Genomic DNA, 20,039 nt, shown 5'->3' on the forward strand with positions numbered 1-20,039 from the left:
TTGAACAGATGGCCTGTGACCTGCAGTGACTTTGTTCAGATTCATGGCCTACCCAAGCACGTGTCCAATCACTAAATGGAGTCCCACAGGGCCATGTGTGCTCTGGCCCCTGACAAATTCCCCAGCCTAGTGTCCCTCATTTGCCAGTTCATCTGATTATCTGAACCCCAACCCCTTCTAGCCATTCCTAACTTCCTTCATTTCCTCAGTCACCTTTAGGCTTTTGCACCTGTCGTTTACTACTCAGAACAAACACCCTTCTAGCTTATCTTGTGCCTTCAACTCCCACTGAGGACTTGTTCGATATTAGTTCCTCTCTCCCCTATCCAATCAGAATACATTATTCACAAACTCTTCCACACCCATCAGGATGTGGCCAGTGTATGAGAAACCTCTTTCCCAAACCCATTTGGATTCCTCCCGCCTCCTCAATGCCAAGGAGAAGGGCGCATCAGGCATAGTCAGTCTCTGGGCACCAAATGGTCTATAGAAACTTTCTAAAGTCAACATGTCCACTATACAAAAAGTCTGCTTGGTTGTCTTTAATTAGGACTTTAAACACACAAGTATTATTTGAGAATAATATAATAAAAATTGAGGTAGGTTCCACTGAATTTAATAAGTAAATGCAGCCATAAGCAGCTAAATACAGATAATTACTTTTGCTGCATTGGAAAGAGTTCAGTGAAGTTTTGCTGAATGAATGAATATTTTAAAGGAAATATTCGACAAAAGTGAGACTTTAGATCTTGAAATCCTTCCCTTGTAGCAACTAGAGCTAATTGTCTAGTAAGGATTAGTCCAGTTTTCAATCTGCTCTTTGCCCTCTGATTTCCCATTCATTCGTTAAACAAATACTTGTTGACCACTCCCGTCTCACAGGTACTACAGGTTTGTGTCCCTTTATGTGTGCTTCAGGCACCTTGAGGCTACCCAGGTCAATGGCTCAAAGTCCAAATTAAGGAGATAACATGGAATAATACTGGAGGGCAGTTGAAAAAGCTATGGTTTTCGTGGCTTCTCTGCTTCCAAATAATTGTATATCTTTGAAAGTAATAACTTATTGGGTACTTACTTCTACCGGCCACTATTCTAGGCCCATGGTATAGGCAGTAGTGATATCTTCATTTGACATGTGAGGAAACGGAGGCAAAGAATTGTTGAATACCTTGCCGAGGGTGATGCATCTGGTATTGGGGTCTTGTTTTGAACTCAAGAGCTCATAGTCTGATCATCAAAGACCTTGAAATGGAAAGTCACCTAACTTCACTGTACTTGTTTGTTTGCTACATCTATGAAGTGACTTTCTTGGCCACAGTGGTATCCCAGATTCCTCCCAGATTAGAGATGTGTCTTCTTGGTACTGGAACTTCCCTGCCCAAGCTACAGATCCTCAAATAGTCCCTCTTCCTTTTCCTGCATTTCTTCAGATCTACATCTCACATGAGGTGCTTCCTCACCTCACACCTCACCTCTGCTTCCTCTCATTTAATGCTTTCTCAAAGGCCATTGCTCTCCCCAGCCTGGGCTTACCACCCCAATCCTGCCCTGCCAACCTCTGGTCTCTAGACCACTCTGGCTTTGCAGGTTACCCTCTGAGGGACTGGTGCTCAGGAATTTGGCAGGAGCAAAATTTCTCTCCTCACAAAATCCCCTGACTCACACAGTAGAACTGTGTTTTGTATCAGTACATAGTCTCACCAAATGGCCCTCTCCACTTTCCACCTCGTTCCTTCTACAAAACAGCATTCACAGCAGGCCCCATTATGGGTTTCAGAGTACACAAGACGCTTTCACACAAATTACATTAATTATTTCAGTAAAGGAGAGAGCATTGGTACTACCTCTCCTCTACAAGGAAGTTCAAAAAGGTAAGTAATACTATGTCCAAGATCACACAGCTAGAGAGGGATAAATTGGGATTTGAATCCAGATACTCTAACTTCTTTCCACTATAGACACTCACTTTATAAAAGTTAAGTATTTATGCTTTCACAGAAGTGTCTTTATGAAAGACAATCAATGCTTAGGGCTCTGAGGAGATAAATAAAATAGGAAATTGTATGGCAAAATTCTGACATAATTTTTGCTGTCTTTATCAAGATCTGTGGTATACTTTTTTGTGTCTGATATAGAACAATTCTCAGAGCCCATATCAAAATGATTCCCAGAGTACCTTGGACTATGATGCCCACTCAAGAGATACCCCAGTTACATTCTGCATGCCATTGGGTTCCACAGGCACGGATTCTGCTAAAATTGTGCTTGATCAAAAGCTATAGCCATTGTTTTACACAATGAAAAATGTGATGTTCAGTGTGCATTCCAATGTGTGCAATGGAAGTCAAGAATAAAAGTGCATGGAGAAAGCCTGCATGTACTGAAAAGCACAGCATAATACACAGCAATTCTGAACCTGTGCATCAACTGACCCCAGGATCTCCATACGGGTGTCCCACTACACATCAGATATATAGCCTTTCTAGTGCCCTCTACTGTCCATGGCTCAAATGACAGAAAACACAGTTCTGCATTCTGGATGTTTGCTTAATAACAACAACAACAAAATTACTCTTGGGCTAAAACCAGGTTTTCCAAGTTTTTGTTCATAATGAGTAGTTTTTAAACATTTAAAAATAGGGGTATGTAATAAAATGCTGAGAGACTCTCTGGACGTTACTGCTGCTGGCACTTCTCTAAATAGAAAGCATACGCCATTGAGCTAACATTTTGTTCTTTGACTGAAGAAGAAAACAAAGCTGTTAAAAGCTTGGTAGGCTCATTTTCCAATAGAAATAGCATTAATATCTTTCAAGCCACTTCTAACCATAGCTAATTAGAGGTTTATGAGGGATGGCCCTGCCTGAAGGGTCACCTCAGGTAATATAGCCCACAGATTTGCTGTTGACTGTTGGCAACAATGGATTTGTTAAGAGTTTCTACTCAGCTCGAGGTGATTATCTTTTTTTCCTTTTGCTAGTGTGTCTCCTATTTTGACTGGCTGAGGTTGGGTTGGACGATGAGGCCCCAATTCGAAGACAGTGCCAGGTTGTTGCTGGAGATCTGCACTGACAGATTGTTGAAAACTTATTAGTCTGACGTTTTAACAGCCTGAAACGGGATGGAAATCTGCTCTTTCACTGGAAAAACTTAGAAAGGAAAACATGAGCTTGAGCTGAAATCAGCTCCAGTTCCAAATCTGCCGTCCTCTGGCACCAAAGAACCAAGGGCTGCCACAGTGTTTAGAGATTAAGGCCTGGCTATGCCACCCACACGGTAGATGGGACTCTAGCCACTGTAAAGTAGGAGACCCTGGAAATGCACCCTCTGAGGGCTGGGGAAATTGTGATGTGCTCAACAGTAGGTGCTAATGGCTTTAGCAGTAGCAGAAGTCAGCCTCACATGAGATTTCAACTGAGTGGTTAGGGACTGTTCTTTTGGCTATCACCATTCTGTGTAATAATTTAAGAAAAAAGAATAAGGAACACCACAGGCTTGGTGTACCCTCTTGGAGCTGGAAATGAACAAAAGATTGTAGTCAATACTATTGGTGAGAGATATCTGGGACCACCAAATTGTAATTATCTATTACAATGCGAAAAGAATTTATTAGGCATCCTGGCTCTTCAAAATTCAGTCGGGCCTCCCTAACTGGGCCCAGAATTCTTTTAATCACTGTTGGCGCATACTTATCTTTCATCTCACCTGTGACTACCACTTTGATTAAGCCCTCTATCCTGATGTACCACAATTTGGTCTCCTCCCGAGCAGCTACTTGAAGGGTCCCAACAGGGATTCAGGGCTTCGCACTGGCACCTACCTCTGCCCTGTCCTTTGTCAGCCAACTCCTTCCTATCAGACCTGTGGCTATCTCTTTCTGGAAGCATTCTGTGGTAGCCCCAGACAGCACTGGGGGCCCACCACTGAGGTTGCCCATAGTCTCCTACGTTCTGACTTCAGACTAAGCAATAAACTTCTGGGGGACATTTGGAGTTCCTAAGACTCATATGATTTTGTATTCACACTTACAGTACGGTACCTGCACAGAGTAGGCACTCAATAAATAATTTTGAATGTTTCTTCATTCATTCATTCATTCATTCACTCATTAACTCATTTGATAGACAATGGAGTTTCAAGCTTCTAGACCCTTGTTAGACTTTGGGGAGTTCAGTTTCTTAACAGAAGCTATCTTTTTATGATCTAAAGACCTAAACCATTTTCTCTCCAGGCCTGTCTTCTGGGGTCTGGTTTTTATTAGTAACATTCTGTTTATTGTTGGCGGAAAATGTGAGATGGAAAGTGACCCAGATATTATGAGATGTCTTCTCGATGTCAAGTTTCCCCTTCATCACTGCGCGCAGCTCCACGTCATGTGGCTGCAGCTAATGGCAGCACTTACTGGTGTGTATACATAAAAGTCCAGAAAACATTCTCTTTTCATGCTACCCCAGATAATCTCAAATTTCAAGCATGTGCCCTGGGATTTCAGTAAAGAAATATTCATTCTTTCATTTAATTAACATCGGGAGTGTCATCATGCAAGACACTTTGAGGTTCAGGGGCGAACAAATAAAAGAGGCATCAACATACAGGCATTTGCCTTGTTTACTAAAAACCTCACTAGAGAAATTAATTCCTGAATGGGAAACTTGCAGAATCTGAGAACTTGGAAATGGCGTGAGAGTGGGGGTGGGGGTGGGGGGGGGGGTGAAGGCAGCCTGTGCTGGGGCCTTGCCTGCTGCAGGTTGATTCCGTCGCTCCTGGCACAAATGAGATGTGCTTCGTTTTCCATCAAAAAGCAACCATGGTTAGCACTTCAGCTCAGGAAACTCAGTTTTGATCACTTTTTTTTTTTTTTTTCCAAAATAGATCTAGTTATATACCACGGGCTCTTTTTGTTGTGTTTTAATGATCTATCAAGCACAGACTTGGGCATGTTGGGTCTTTCTGCATTTCTACAGTAGCTTCCAGCATTCCGTCACTGGCTCCATGGGTATCAAAAGGCAATCATGCCAATAGCTTTCTAATCTTTGGATCATTGCCGTGGTGGTGTGGTCTTGAAGTTAACAATTCCAGTGTTGCCTCTTGCGTCTCCACATTTCCAATGTGGCCCACCATCAGCTCCCCTCGTAAGCCAGTTCTGCATTTTTGAGACTCATTTCTAGGTGCCCAGCCTATAGCCTGCTCCTCCAATGCGTTTATAAGCACCTAGTTTCATGTATAGACGCCTTTCTGCTTTAAAAAAAAAATACCTTTAACTCTGGGAAGAAAATAATCAAAGAATCACAGCCTATTAATTATTTGCTGATAGCATTTAACATTACCTACTTACAGAAAACAGTTATTGACTCAGCTGGCAGTGGGCCAAACCACCAACCAATGAGGATTTCTGTTTTGTGTTTTGTTTACTAATGTTTCCTCCCATCCAAAGATATTAAGACACCTGCCCTAAAAAGATTAATTGCTGGAGGCCCACTGAGAGACTAAGATATTCAAGTGATTGGAAATATTCAGAAAAATAAAAAGAGCACACAATTTTATTTGAAGCAGGAAAAATATTAACTGATTTAAGAATGCTAGAAGTGCTTCCAGTTGAACAATGTATGAATTTTTCACTAACGTTGATGTTTTTTATTTAATTTTTAAAAATTTCTTTTGAGTACAATAGTTACTATGATTCATATTTAAATATTTTAATTTCAGATACAATTTTCCCTTAAGAAAAAGAGGTGTGCTGAAAACTTTAGTGTGATTTTTAAAAATTACACCTCATATCAGTTTTTCGTAACTAATTTTAAGGTGGAAGTAATGAAAAAATATAGTTCACTTAAAAGAAATATATTTTATTTCACATTTTGCTGAAACATGTGATCTAACTAATGGAAAGTAAATATTTTTAATTAAAACTACTAAGATAGATGTGCCATTTTATATATTTATATATTAATATATAACATCATCTTTTTCTTCCTGACTGAAAAACAAACTTTAGATTTAACATAGAAAAATTTTAATATATAGGAATTAGCAACCAAATTGTGAAATATTCTGACTTTTTAAATTAGAATTATTTCTTTATTTTTAATCCTAAATAATAATATGAGAATTCAAATATACTTTATGGAATAAGTTAGATTTATTAATTTGTATTTTTGTATTATGGTCTCATCTACAGAAATTTAAATTGGTACATTCTTGTTCACAATGAATTAAAACTAAACTTATGATGATACTATGATGTAGATAAGCTTGACTTTTTTTTTTACAAATGAGAAAGGAAGTTTGACAAAACTAAATAAATTGTCCATGATGGTAGTTGGTAAGTGAATGCAAAAATAGGATTTGAACTTAGATTAGTCTAATACAAAACCTATGCTCTAATCGGTTGCAACTCAGGCAAATAGTCAGTGGCTAATGAGCGAGAGGAGGGGATGTAAGCAGACATAGTCTGTTTGACCTGGGCAGTGAGTAGATAAACAATAGCCAATATTTAAGAATCTGCGTATACTAGTCAAGCATTGGGTAAGCTGTCAGCTTTCATTCTGTCACTTACTGGAGAGGAGTCCTCTATAGTGAGTGGCACTCTCTGTGCCTCAATTTTCTACTCTCTTAAAAGAGTATAATGAAAGTATGAGATGGTACATGTACAGCACTTAGAACAATGCTTAGCTCATAGTATGGGCTAAATCAATGTTAGCTAGTCCACAAATCTTCTTTAAGTGTCTTGTACGTATAAGACACCAGGATTACATAATGAGGCATGTTAGGAGCACTAACAATGAAAGTGGTTTGATTCTTCATATCTATGAGGTTAACAGGCATTACATACATGAGTTCACGTGCAGCATATCCTATGTGCTGTAGAAGATCGTATGCCAGGAGGGTCCAGCCCCTTGGCGAGGGATTTCAATAATTATGCCCTATTATTTGGGTCAGTATTAACTGGGAGAGAAGGACACAAACAAGGAGAGTTGAAATTAGTATATGAGGCACAAAAACAAAACAAAACTGGAGATCCTATGGAGAGATGGGATCTTGAGAAGGAGGCAGAAGCCTGGTGATCAGAACCAGGTCAAAGTCAGGATCATTCAGCAGCAGTGAGCTGGGATGAGAAGTCCCAGCATGCGTTACCAGGTAGAGCCATGAGGAAAGACAGCTGCAGCACCTGAGAACCCAAGAGGGCATGAGACCTTCCCCCATGGAAGATCCTGCAGTTTTCTGAGACTTAGACCCCGTGGCTTAGCCCAATTAATCTCTTAAACTGGGTCATTGCCCTAGGTTTCACAGCAAGCATGAGCCTGGCAGCCAAGGCCCTTTAAACACTGGCATCAATGAGAAAAAGCACTGGAAAGAATCTGGTTTCTTTCAAGTTCTGAGAACAACAGATTCCCTTCTGGGCATGCTTTAAAATCTGTTACCATCATCAGGTAATTTTACAAAGCAGAGCAGTTAAAGAACTAGTCAGAGGTGCCTCAGCCATTTCCCAGATGGCCAGGGAGATGGAGACAGAAGAAGAGGACTGCTTCATCATCATCAGAAGAGCCACCGCACCTGCCCTTGATGCTTGGTCATTAGCTTGTGTGGTCAGTGAACCCAGGCAGGCCATGACTGTTAAGGAATGCATGCTCCAGGAGTTGCAGAAGCTTCTGGATTTCTTTATGTCTAGGAAAAAGAACAAGATCCATGGCACCACCCTTACCCACACCCACACCCATCTGCCTCTGAAAGGGCCATATATGTAAGGTTAGCCTTGGGTTAGGGTAGCCATGGGAAATCATGCAACCTCCACCTACCATCTGCTTCCATCCCCTGCAATGAAAGAAGGAATGTTGTATCCCAGCACATGTGTGGGCTTTGCCATTGACAAAGGGTAAGGGAGCACTCCAGAATTCGTTCCTTGTAGGACTCAGAATATGGATTAATAGAGCTTCTTAACACTTTGTTTTGCCAAGAAGTTGAAAATATTTTCGAAACCTCTGATCTTTCATTTAAAAACAACTATTAATTCTTTCAGGTCATAAAAACACCACTTTAAAAAAAGCAGGTAATGCGGAAATGGATCCTAGCAATTTGAATGGGTTCAACCTTTGCCAAAACACAAGCAAAACAGGAAAGACAGTTGGGTCAGATGCCACGGGTTGTTAATCCTCACATTTGCTCTCGCATATGACTTTGTGGCATATATTAGCATCCCCATGTTACTTACAAAGAAATGAAGCATGAAGAGATTAAATAGCATGATAAATATCACATGATATGTAGGTCAGCAGAGTAACCAGGAAAAAAGCTCACGATACAGACTTTCCATCTAGTATTCCTTGACCTCTTACCACCTTCAGGAACAACCAACCTGTCCTCTCTGCAGTCCATTCTCTTGATTCACTGGAACAGCTTGCTTCCTTTTCATGGCCCTGAGCCAAATGTCCATCTCTCTGTGCATGATGTAGGTCATCCCAGAAAATGGATTGGTTTGAATGTATGTAATTGAGTTGTCCTTTTCCCTCTCAACCTGCCTTTCACAATTATGAATGAAGAATGTATATCCTCTGCATATCTTCCCCCCAACCCTGAGTTTGATGTTCATTATTCATTGCCTGTTTTTATGCTTTTTCTGTAAATTAATATATTGACAAATAATGTGTGCTATTTTTAGGTTATCTTCAACTTCATATAAAATGGAGACAGTTTTATATATTTTACATGATTTGAAGATTATATGTATTTGTATGATTTGAACACTATATATTTCACATGATTTGAACATTATCGTTATATAATTGATTATTGTATATTTACATGTACATGTTACATACATAATATATGTTTTTAAAGTATACATAACTCTAATTCATTCATCTGAACTACTGTGTAGTATTCCAGTGGTGAATAATATATTTATCTGTTTTGTAGCTGAACATTAAAGCTATTTGTGTAAATTTCTTCAGTCGTCAGTTTAGAAGATAACTTGCTAGGTCATAGGATATGTACATTTTGACCTGACTAGATTTTGCAAATTTTTCTTCAAAGTGATTTTATCATTTTACAAGTGCCCCTTTCTCTATATTTTTAATAACAGTTTTTATTGCCAGACTCTTATGTTTTGCCATGCAGATGAATTCAAAATAGACTTCAGTTTATCTTTAATTTGCTCATTCTTGATTATTAGTGTGGTTGAATTTATTCTGTGTGTTTACTGACCATTTAGATCCCCTCTTCCATGCATTGCTAGTTCCTTTATCTGTTTTTCTATTGGACTGTTTGCTATTTACTTATTGATTTTGGAGGATTTATTTACATATTCAGGTACTAACCATTTGTCAGTCATATACGTAAGTGTAGTCCATTTTTAAAGAGCTAATTGTTGTCTCCAGAGTTTACCTTGCACAAAAATTTTAATAAGCAAGTTAAAAATAAGATATAGGTAAGAAAGTTGCTATTTCTATGAGTCTGTGAGTTCATGAAGAGCATTACGAGTGCCACCTTTTCATCATTTCCTTATTTGTTTCTTTCAAGTTCAGAGAGTTAAGTATAGGCCACCTAGTTTTGTGTTTAACAATGTGTGTGTTTGATTGCAGAGTGGGTAGTTTAGAATAACTCCCATCTGAGGAAGGACCAGTTTTGAGAGTGATTAACCTCCAATTATTAGATCTAATAGACTGCATATCTTCCACTGAAACAGAAAACATTAGACACCGAATGCATCTCAGGCCATGACTCCTCAGAGGAACACACAAAATGAGCTCTAGGCAAAGGCATAAGGCATGAAGGAACAATCCATCCCAACTTAATATCTCAAGTATTTTACTACCAGGAAAATCCCTACTCATGACACAAGTCCCTAGACTCAGATAACTAAGGAAAACATGAGAAGTAGAATAATGTTATGCTGATGTCAGGTTGCATAGACACATTACCTTGGGAACACTGATATAAAATCTGAAAATAATTCTGGCTTTCTTTCTCTTTCAGAGGTGTGGTGAAATCTTGTTTGAAAACCCTGATCAGAATGTCAAATGTGTTTGCATGCTAGGTAAGAAGACTTCTCGTTTTAGATATATTAAGTATGTGGATGTTCTATGGCCTTGCTGTTCTTCTGTTGCCTTGCTGACCGTCTCTTGTTGCATATTGCAGAGGCTTATAGGCTTTTTTATGGGTTTATAGACAGGTATAATACATGTATATTGGAACATTTGATGATAAAAAAAGGTTTTTATTTTATTAACTGTCAGTAAGTCAAGAATCATGCATCTGAGCATTTCAGAATTTTTCTTGGTTCATCAGCATAACATAGAATTGGGTGCTTTGTATTCACGCAAATGTGATGAAAAAGTAAGAATCACACTGTAATTCCTTAACTAGAAATGATAAGTTAGGTAAGTAAACTATGAAGAATTTCTATCACAGCACAAAGCTCTTACAGTGCCTGGGAGAACTATAAATGTGAACTAATCTACAGTTACCCACAATGCATTTGTAATAAAATTACAACACTGTAATGGAAAATAATTTGTTCTTGTAGGATGACGTATCATCAATGCCTTTCACAAACTCTTAATATATAATATTCCAGTAAGAAATGAAGTGGATATTATTTTCTTCATTTTATAGGTTGGTAAACTAGTACAGAGAATATAAGTGATGCACTTAACCTCAAAGTGAGAAATAGTCCAAATCATGAGGTGAACATTTTTAAAATGTAAAGTTTTAGGTACAGTGTTTAGATCTTATTTAAATCACTAAACCCCGTCCAATTAACTTTCAGTTAATTATTGAAATAGGGCAAAAAACAGTAGCTTAGATAAATAAAAATAATCCTTAAATTTGACTTTCACCAAAATTTTACCCTGTCCATTCCAACTTTGAACAACACTGATTAGCAAAGAACAAAAGTATTCATTTTAGCTTCTTCCATTTTCTCTGGCTAATTCAAATATTGGCAGCTAGTTTATTGGTGAGATGACTCAAAAGCAGTCAGCAAGATAGAGGCATAGGAAGGTCTTGGTAATGTATAATCCAAGATAATCAGGTAATAATAACCAAGGATTGCTCATGACTTGAAAAACAAGCCAAAAATACAAAAACAAAAAAAAAACAACAAACAAAAACAGACACCGTATTTTCCTAGTCTTATGATCCTCATTTTCTTGTGCTAGTGTTTTAAACCTGTTGCAGTTCCTATATGTTTTCATTTTAATTAAGATGGTAACCATAGAGTAACTCATCCATTGTAAAATGAATAGTACATAACAATGAACATAGCATAGCATCCATACAACCATTTCAAATATCCAGTATTCCTATCCTTTAAGCATGAAAATGCCTCAAAAATGCTGATAGATATAGATAGGTAGGTAGATAGATAGATAGATAAGCAGAAAAAAATCCCTTTGTCCAGCCATTACGTCCCAACCTTAGATTTGGGAAAACATTTCATCACCACATCGAATCTATTCATCAATTAACTTATTTAATTTTCACAATAATAAAATGAAGTTTGTGCTAGTGTTATCCTCATTTTATAGTTAATAATAATTGAGGCAAATGGTTAAATAAGGTACCTTAATACCATTAAGATATTGTATGATTATGGCTTCTACCTAATCTAGTAATTTTAATCATTTTTTTAACTTCTAATGATTTTAAGCACATGAGCACATCATCTATTTTGCCTGAATTTTCCTTTGTCCTGGTTTCTCTGTGAGTTACCTGTTTAGTTTATAGCTACGACAGGGACAGCAATAGACTGTTTTCTACTGCCTATAGACTTGTTCTCACTTAAAGTAAGGCCAATTATCTTTCCATCTCTTCTGGATTATATGGAATGGTTTATATAGCTGCCAGAAGACATTCCTGGCCACTAAGTGTATCCCAGTGAATCTGCCACATTATACAACATTCAAAAATTAGAAATATACTTACATTAATCAGTTCTATATTACTTTTACTGTCATAACAATTATAATTAATTAAACTATTAAATATGTGAGAGGTGGAGTCTATCCTAAACATCTCAGATCATTTATCCTAAGCAAATTAAGGCATGATCTCTCTTTCAAAATATAAATGTCCTTGGCAATAGCAGTATATTATCAAACTTGTAGATTTCATTAGTTTATTAGATTTCTATTTTCTTAGTGATAGGGAACTAAATAATATAAAGTAATTGTGAGAATGGAAGTTTTTGTTAGTTTTGAGGGCACAGGAAAAATAAAGATGGAATAGGAAGAACAACGGTGTATTTTACCTTTAAAATAGATGGTAAATATTTATTTGGTGTCAAAAATAATACCAAGTCTAGAGACCTTGATTTATTCACATGGTGAAAATTGTGCCTTCAAGGAGCTTACATCTAAGAAGGCTTAGGCTTTTTCCTACTTATCTGTTTAAGAGGATTGCTACAAAATTTAATTGAAACATTTACACAGTCCTTTGAAATCTTAGATGAAAGAGAATACCAAAATAAAATTGTTATGGATATCAATACACATGGATCAACCCACCATTAGCAGGTGTCCACCTGAAGCCCATGGGGTGCCATTTCACAGCAATACTGTACAAGTTAATAAGAGGAGAAGTGGAATCAAATGGTTTATTCCCTTAAAACAAGAGAAAATCAAGTTATTAACATGTAACTCCTGTAACTGAGACCATATCATATTTCATCAGGAAAGGGCATCTGTATTCACACAACAGCAAAACACCTCTTTACCATTATCTGAAGTATTTGTTGCTTCCTTTGAAAGGAACCTGCGATCATGCCCTTATGGCTTCTTAAAGCATTTCTTGAGAAAGCGTTATACCTCCAACAGTAAAGGATATTCTTTGATATTTTAAGGGGCTATTAACTTTTCTAAGTGTTGCCAATCATGAGTATAGTTTATATTTTTGCAGGTAATGTATAATGTTTTTATGAATAAAGCAAAATATCTAGACAAGGAAACCAAAGATACAAAGTCTGCATTTCCAAACCTTCATCTCTCATCTTTTTGCCACCTCAGAACTGAGTTCCCTAAGGGAGGCCAACCTGAGACATCCCACAGCTTTAAATTGTGAAGTTGGGCTCACTTTAACCCTTAAAATTCCCCCTCTTTTCCCACTCACATGCCAGATTTGGGGTGCCTGCCCAGTTCCCAGCTGTGATCTGGTTTCCACACAGTTGAGACAGAATTTGGAAGAGGGTCACTAGCCAGGGACACCATTTATAGTTCCTTCTCTTCCAGTAGTGTGTCCGCAGATCATTATGAAAGATACTTTGAGTATATGTGTTAAGCTGTGTACCTCACGACTTCCAGAAATAAGTCATCCTCCCCAAAGTCGTGCTTCTGGCTTATTACATTAAGTGAGACATCAGTGTAAAATTCACCTTGAGTTACTCTGAAACACGAATTCAATGCAGTTTTAAGTGGAAGCAAACTACTATCATGAATAGGTCTTATGGGGAAATCATTTCTGGATTCAGAGGAATGGTTCGTGCTGCATATGATGGTAAAAAAAGATGTCCTGCAGGGCTGGCTGCACTGAGTATTAAGTATTCATTCCGTAGAATTCTCTCAGAGAGGGCAAATGTGGGCAATTGAGTTACGCACCAAATTGTAATAAATGTTGCTTTCTTCTTTCCTTCATCCTCAGGGCATATGTTTAAAACTTGTACTTCCCCCATCTCCCTCCTTTTTTAAAAATTTAGCCACGAGATTTCTTTCAACCCCAAATTAACCTCAGAAGTGCACATCACTGTATTAAAAGGTATATAGCAAGACTTGCACCTTAATGAGGTGTCATGAACTGATACCAAAGGAAAAAAACAGTGGAGGAGAAATTAGTTCTCATTGCACGAGTAATGTAGGAAGTATGATGAGTTACTAAAAGGATTTGACCTTTTGAATATAATGAATCAAACTGATTCGCAAAGAACCAAGAGTATTTTAAAAAATTATGTAAAGTGAGCAATGTTGAATCATTTCTTAGTCCACTTGCCCACCTCACTCTGTGAAATGATAAATCTTGGGGAAAAAAACTTTCAAAAAAGCATTCCCCGTCAGACTCGATGCCTCTTGCAACTGCTTCTTTCTCCTTATTCCTAGAGTGAGATTCTCTTAAATAGTAAACTTTAATTTGTTGGGGGTTGGGTGGGGGGTGGGGTGAGGGGAGTGGTTCTAATTTTTTAAATTATTTTATTTGAGTGTAGTTGACACACAATGTCACGTTAGCTTCGGGTGTTCAACACAGTGATTCGACTTCTCTATACATTACGCTATACTCTCCACAAGTGTGGCTACCCTCTGTCACCATACAACATTATTACGATATCATTGACTCTATTCCCCAGACTGCGCCTTTTATTCCTATGACTCATTCATTCCGAAACTTGAAGCCTTCATCTCCCAGGCCCCTTCACCCATTTTGTCCATCCTCCACCCCCTGCCTCTGGCAAGGGTCGGTTTGTTCTCTGTATTTATAGGTCTGATTCTGCTTTTTGTTTGTTTGCTTCTTCATTTGCTGTGTCTTTTAGATTCCACATATGAGTGAAGTCATATGGCGTTTGTCTTAGTCTGATCTCAGCGCAATATCCTGTAGGTCCATTCATGTTGTTGCAAATGGCACAATTTCATTCTTTTTTGTGGCTGCATGATATTCCATTGTGTATGTATACTGTATCTTCCTTATCCATTCATCTGTGAATGGACATTTAGGTTGCTTCCATATCTTGACTATTGTAAATAATGCTTTAATAAACAGGGGTGCAGATATCTTCTTAAATTAGTATTTTTGTTTTCTTTGGGTAAATAGCCAGTAGTGGGATTACCGGATCATATGGTATTTCTGTTTTTAGTTTTTTGAGGAACCTCCCTACTGTTTTCCACAGTGGCTGCCCTAGTTTGCATTCCCACCAACAATGCATGAGGGTTCCCTTTTCTCCACATCCTCACCAACCTTTGTTATTTTTTGTCTCTTTTGATTTTACCTATTCTGACAAGTGTAAGGTGAGATCTCATTGTGGTTTTGATTTGCATTTTCTTTAATCTGTAACTTATGGTATTTTGTTGGCTCAATGTCTCCAACCTCTTTATCAAGGTTTAAGTTTATAATTTTTCAAGGTTTGAAATTTTCAGTGATCCTTCTTTTGTTTCATGCATGATTTTTTTCATGGTGATTGGTGCTTTGTCATTGAATGTAAAATATGCACTTGTTTTTACCTGCCATGGTTTTTTGTTGAAGTTTATTAGAAATCGGTTAAAGAGATTTCCAGTCTTAAAGCAAGAAAATACCACAAAATCAATGTTTCATTAGCAGTCAACATAAACAGAGAGACTTGCTTTCTAGTCATACTACCGAAAAATTAACTGTGTACTCATATAAAATGTTTTGTCTTTTAGGCTTTAATTTAGAATTTTTTCTGCAAAATAGAAATTAAAACATCTGTTCTTCCTAGCCCAGGGGTTGTACTGGTGACAGAATAAAATGTTCTGTGAGGAGACTTTGCCTTCTGTAATGTCCTAAATATTGTTTATGCATCAATAAATTGGTAAATAAATAATAAACAATTGAAAATAAACAAATCGATGATAATAAAACATAAATAATAAGTTATTTACTGATGACATTAATAGTGTTTAGAAAAGCAACTGAAAAGCTGACACATTATATAAAGGTGAGAACAATTTCTAAAAGTATCAAACGCATTCTTCAGAACTGTGTGGTAACTCTGGGGCACCTGAGTGGTTCAATTGGTTAAGCGTCTGACTCTTGGTTTCAGCTCAGGTCATGATCTCATGGTTTCATGAGTTCGAGCTCTGCTTTGGGCTCTGTGCTGACAGTGCAGAGACTGGTTGGGGTTCTCTCACTCCCTCTCCCTCTGGCCCTCCCCTGCTCTCTCTTGCTCTCTCTCTCTCTCTCTCTCTCTCAAAATAAATAAACTTAAAATTTTTTTTTAAGTTGTGTAGTAACTCAAAGGTATTCATTCAATTCTCATTCAACAGATATGCACTGAATACCTGCTACATGCAAGGTATTGTCCTGGGCACTAAGAATACATACCCAGTGGGACATGTGTCTTGTCCTTGGAGGGTTTAACAGTCCAGGAAGAGACTCAATCCCTGAACCCCCAAATCTGCAGCACCAGCTTGAGATGACACATGAAACAGTAATAATAATAATTATTATTATTATTGTAAAGAAGTATGTTGGGACTTCAAAAAATGGGGGAAGTGTATACAGCTGGGATATGAAGACCTGTAGACTTAGATACGCAGGGGCTGAGAAAATGGCAGCATTCTAGGTGGATGCATGGCCATATTCAAAAGTCCAGATAAAAGAAAGCTGGGGAGTAGGAGGGAGCAGGAAGTGTTTCAGACCACATGGATGATGGAAGAATAAATTGAAAAGGAATTGGGGGCCTTATTATGGGCAGTTTGACTGTTGTCATTGACTCTAAAAAGAGAGAAGTATCAGATAAGAGAGAGTCCTGATCTCTTTTATTTAGAGAGTATTTTTTCAATTATAGAATTTTAGAGAATACTCTGTAAACTAGTTTCTACTGGACAGCTGTTAAGAACAGCCATTCATCAGATACTTACGAAATTAAATAATTTTAACTCAGTAACTATTTGAATCTGATGACCTGAATTCTAGATTCGATTTTTTTCATCTTAATTTAATCTTTTCCCATTGATATTAAATATCATAGTATTTTATTTAAGAAGTAAAACAACATTGTAATCTTTTATACTGGAGAAAATTGTTAAAAGGTTTTTTTTTTCACTTTTCAGAAATTTGTCCTCTAATAACATGGGTAATTTTTGATATATTTTGCTTTTCACTGGGATCAGCTCATGATTTTTGTATGTAGACAACTTTGAGGTTCATAAATATTTTTCTTAAAATTAATACACAATCTGTCAAATAATATTTGATATCAAAGTAGGCCACTGTGGTGTAGTAGAAAGAACAGGGTATTTAAAGATTTGGTACCAGCTAAAAACTCTGTGACTATACACCAGTCACTTAAAGGCTGTAAATATCAGTTTACTCTTCTCTAAAATGGAATAATAAGTAATAATAACAATATTATTATGTATGTCATCAGGTTTGTTGAGGATCAGAGAACACAATATTAAAGCATTCTATAAACTTTTAGAACTACTAGAAATATAACATTATTTTTATTAAATACTAATAAGTAATTTGTTTGAAGTACCTGCATTTCATTTGCTATTAGGAGTATTTTGTATATGCAAACTGATATATGCAGTATTTTGTATATGCAGTATATTTGATATACTGAGAATATTGAACTATCTCAATTTGGTTAAAGTGAATAGATATTTTCAAATGCATGTTTGCAATCTAGAAATAAGCATATTATCCTCATAGGTTATTAAAGAAAGACTATGGTGAGAGCTATTTTATGTGTACTTGACCTTAGAAGTGAGGGACTTTTTTTTAAAACAAAAGTTTTCAAGTTGCTTAACTGATTTATCAAGATTAAAATGCCATAGAAATTTGAATTAATTTAACTTACACTTTTGAAACACTTCATATCATGTGGACAAATGGACAAATCAATTCACTCTTCCTGTATGTAGGCTCATGTATGAGATTTCCTAACTTTTAAAAGAGGGCAAATTGAAATCTGGATATTTCCAAGAAAAGGCGTGGGGGCATTATCCCAATCACTTACTCAGGATCTGCCTTATTTTACTTTTCACTGCACTTCTCAGCAAATGATGTATTTTATATTTTTGTCTGTTTGTTAATTGCTATGCCCCAGCGTCACCCCACCACATAGAATGTAAATATCATGACAGCAAGACTTAGTTTTATTCACTGCTGGGTGTCCAGCATCTGGGACAGTGTTTGGCCACCTAGCCTATATGAGAACCCAATATTTACTGAATGGCTACATGCTGATACATTTGTGAGAACAGCAAAATCACCTGCAGGGCATGACCCAGATGTATCAAAACCTGGTTGGTATAGCATTTAAAACCACCTGCTACCTCAGCTAAGGCATAGGTAAGCTCCTACATGAACTAACTGGCAGTTTCCCAAGCATATTACTCGAGGTTACAGGATGATAACTGTAGTTCTCTACAAATAGGCAGTTAGGACCTAGCCTAGGAATCAGGTAATTAACAAATATTTCCTGAGCACTACCTGTGCTCAACCCTCTGCTGGGGATACTCTGAAAGCTGATCTAATGAGCAAGGTAGAATCCTTATCATGAGAGTTTATTCCTCTGCAGATGGAACATTGTGTTGAGAAAACAGGAGGAGGGCTGTTATTTTGTCTTCTCTATGTTTACAGGAATATATAGAAAATCATTTTACCCTGAGGTTTATGATTTAAAAGTTTTTCTACATTGTCTTACTGACTTTTAAATTTTTTCTTTGGAAGTCGTTATTGCCTTGCTTGAGAAAAATAAGTCTCCTAGTTTCACAGTTGCTTTCTGTGGAATGCAGCAGCATTTCCAAGGCAACAAAACACGCTTTTGAATGCAGCAGGGAGCCAGGGCTCAGATAAGAGCTAGCTGCTAATAACAACACAGGCAGAGGTCATTCTATCAGAACTGAAGCTATAAATCCCCAAGTGATAGAAGTGTCAGTCTTGTGTTAGTTTCCTTTTCTCTCTGAAGGAAGAGACCCTTCATACAAAGCTACACTTCAAAAAATTGTTCAATCAACAAATATTTATAGATACATAAGGCATGCCAGGGTAGGAATGGAAGACATGGAAGGAAGTTCTGGTTTCTGCCCTCAAGAAGCTTCCGATCTAGTAGGAACTACGTAGACAAAAACAACATAGCATGCTAGATCATAAGAAGGATGGGCCAAGGTCTTGTGGAAAGGGAGGGTGGAGTGGTGTCAGAAAGGCCTACACAAGAGGTGAAAAGGAACTGAGTGTCAGAGAGAAGCAGCAGACAGACCTGTGAGGCTGGGAAGGGGCGGCCTGCTGGAAAAGCCATTGGCATTTCTAGGAAGAAGGAGCAGGAGGTTCAAAAAGCTTAATATGACTGAAAAGAAAAACTGTAAGTCATTACTCCTGAAGAATACAGTAAGAGTAAAGAAATGATGGGGGTGCCTGGGTGGCTTAGTCGGTTGAGCGTCTGACTTCAGCTCTGGTCATGGTCTCATGGTCCATGAGTTTGAGCCCCACGTCAGGCTCTGTGCTGGCCGCTCAGAGCCTGGAGCCTGCTTCGGATTCTGTGTCTCCCTCTCTCTCTGCCCCTCCCCTACTCATGCTCTCTCTCTCTCTCTCTCTCTCTCTGTCAAAAATAAACATTATAAAAAAATTTTTAAAAGAGCAAAGAAATGATAAGATAATCAATGTGGAAAGGAAGGTGAGGCAGATTGAATGGTTCTATAACAGGACAAAGAATCATTTAAGGATGTTCAAGCAGAGCTACAATGTGAGATACATGTTTCAGACCGAGCTGGTTCACTAGAGAATGCCCTGGAGGAGGATATGACTGGAGAAAGAGAGGTCAGTTTAGGAAATTGCAATAATAATCAGATGAGAAATGATGAGTCCTGCCCAAACTGAGACAACATCAAGGAGGACAGGAGGCACAAAATTCAGGAGACTTTGAAAGGGGATGGTGGAACTTTATAATGTATTGACTATAGGAATGTTATTTAGAGGTGCTGTTTCACCCTTCCCCAGACAACCTTCCCCAGTGGAAAGTGTATGAAAATCAGATTTGCAACCATGGGAAATGAGTTAAATTTTGGACACAGCCGATTTGAGATGCTGAAGGAACTCTCAGAGATAGTAGGGAGTCTGGAGCTCAGAACAGTGATCTAGGAGAAGGCATTAGTGACAACATATCAGTGATGATATGAGGAGGTGAGGAGGAAGGTGGATGTGCACCTTGGAATGCTTGGAAGCAACATACCAAAGGGTTGAACTTGAGCAAGAGGAATCTAAAGAAGCTTAAATACGTTGGAGATTAAGGAGTGAGTAGAGAGACAGAAGGAAAACAAGAGAGAATGGTATCGTCTTAGCCATGAAGAGAGAGATTCAAAAGGAAGATCACGATA

The 20,039-nt window shown here is 37.8% G+C and overlaps 1 protein-coding gene across 2 annotated transcripts in view; it reads left to right on the plus strand.

The window, feature by feature from the left end:
- The window catches only part of PDE7B (phosphodiesterase 7B), a 578,460-nt gene that overhangs the window by 358,718 nt on the left and 199,703 nt on the right, over positions 1 to 20,039 (plus strand). For both annotated transcript variants that reach the window (XM_049654412.1, XM_049654413.1), the window contains one exon: positions 9,973 to 10,033. In XM_049654412.1, coding sequence (XP_049510369.1) covers positions 9,973 to 10,033 — 61 coding nt within the window. The remainder of the gene's footprint in view (positions 1 to 9,972; positions 10,034 to 20,039) is intronic.

Source organism: Panthera uncia (assembly GCF_023721935.1).
Source record: "Panthera uncia isolate 11264 chromosome B2 unlocalized genomic scaffold, Puncia_PCG_1.0 HiC_scaffold_24, whole genome shotgun sequence".
Lineage (NCBI taxonomy): Eukaryota > Metazoa > Chordata > Mammalia > Carnivora > Felidae > Panthera > Panthera uncia.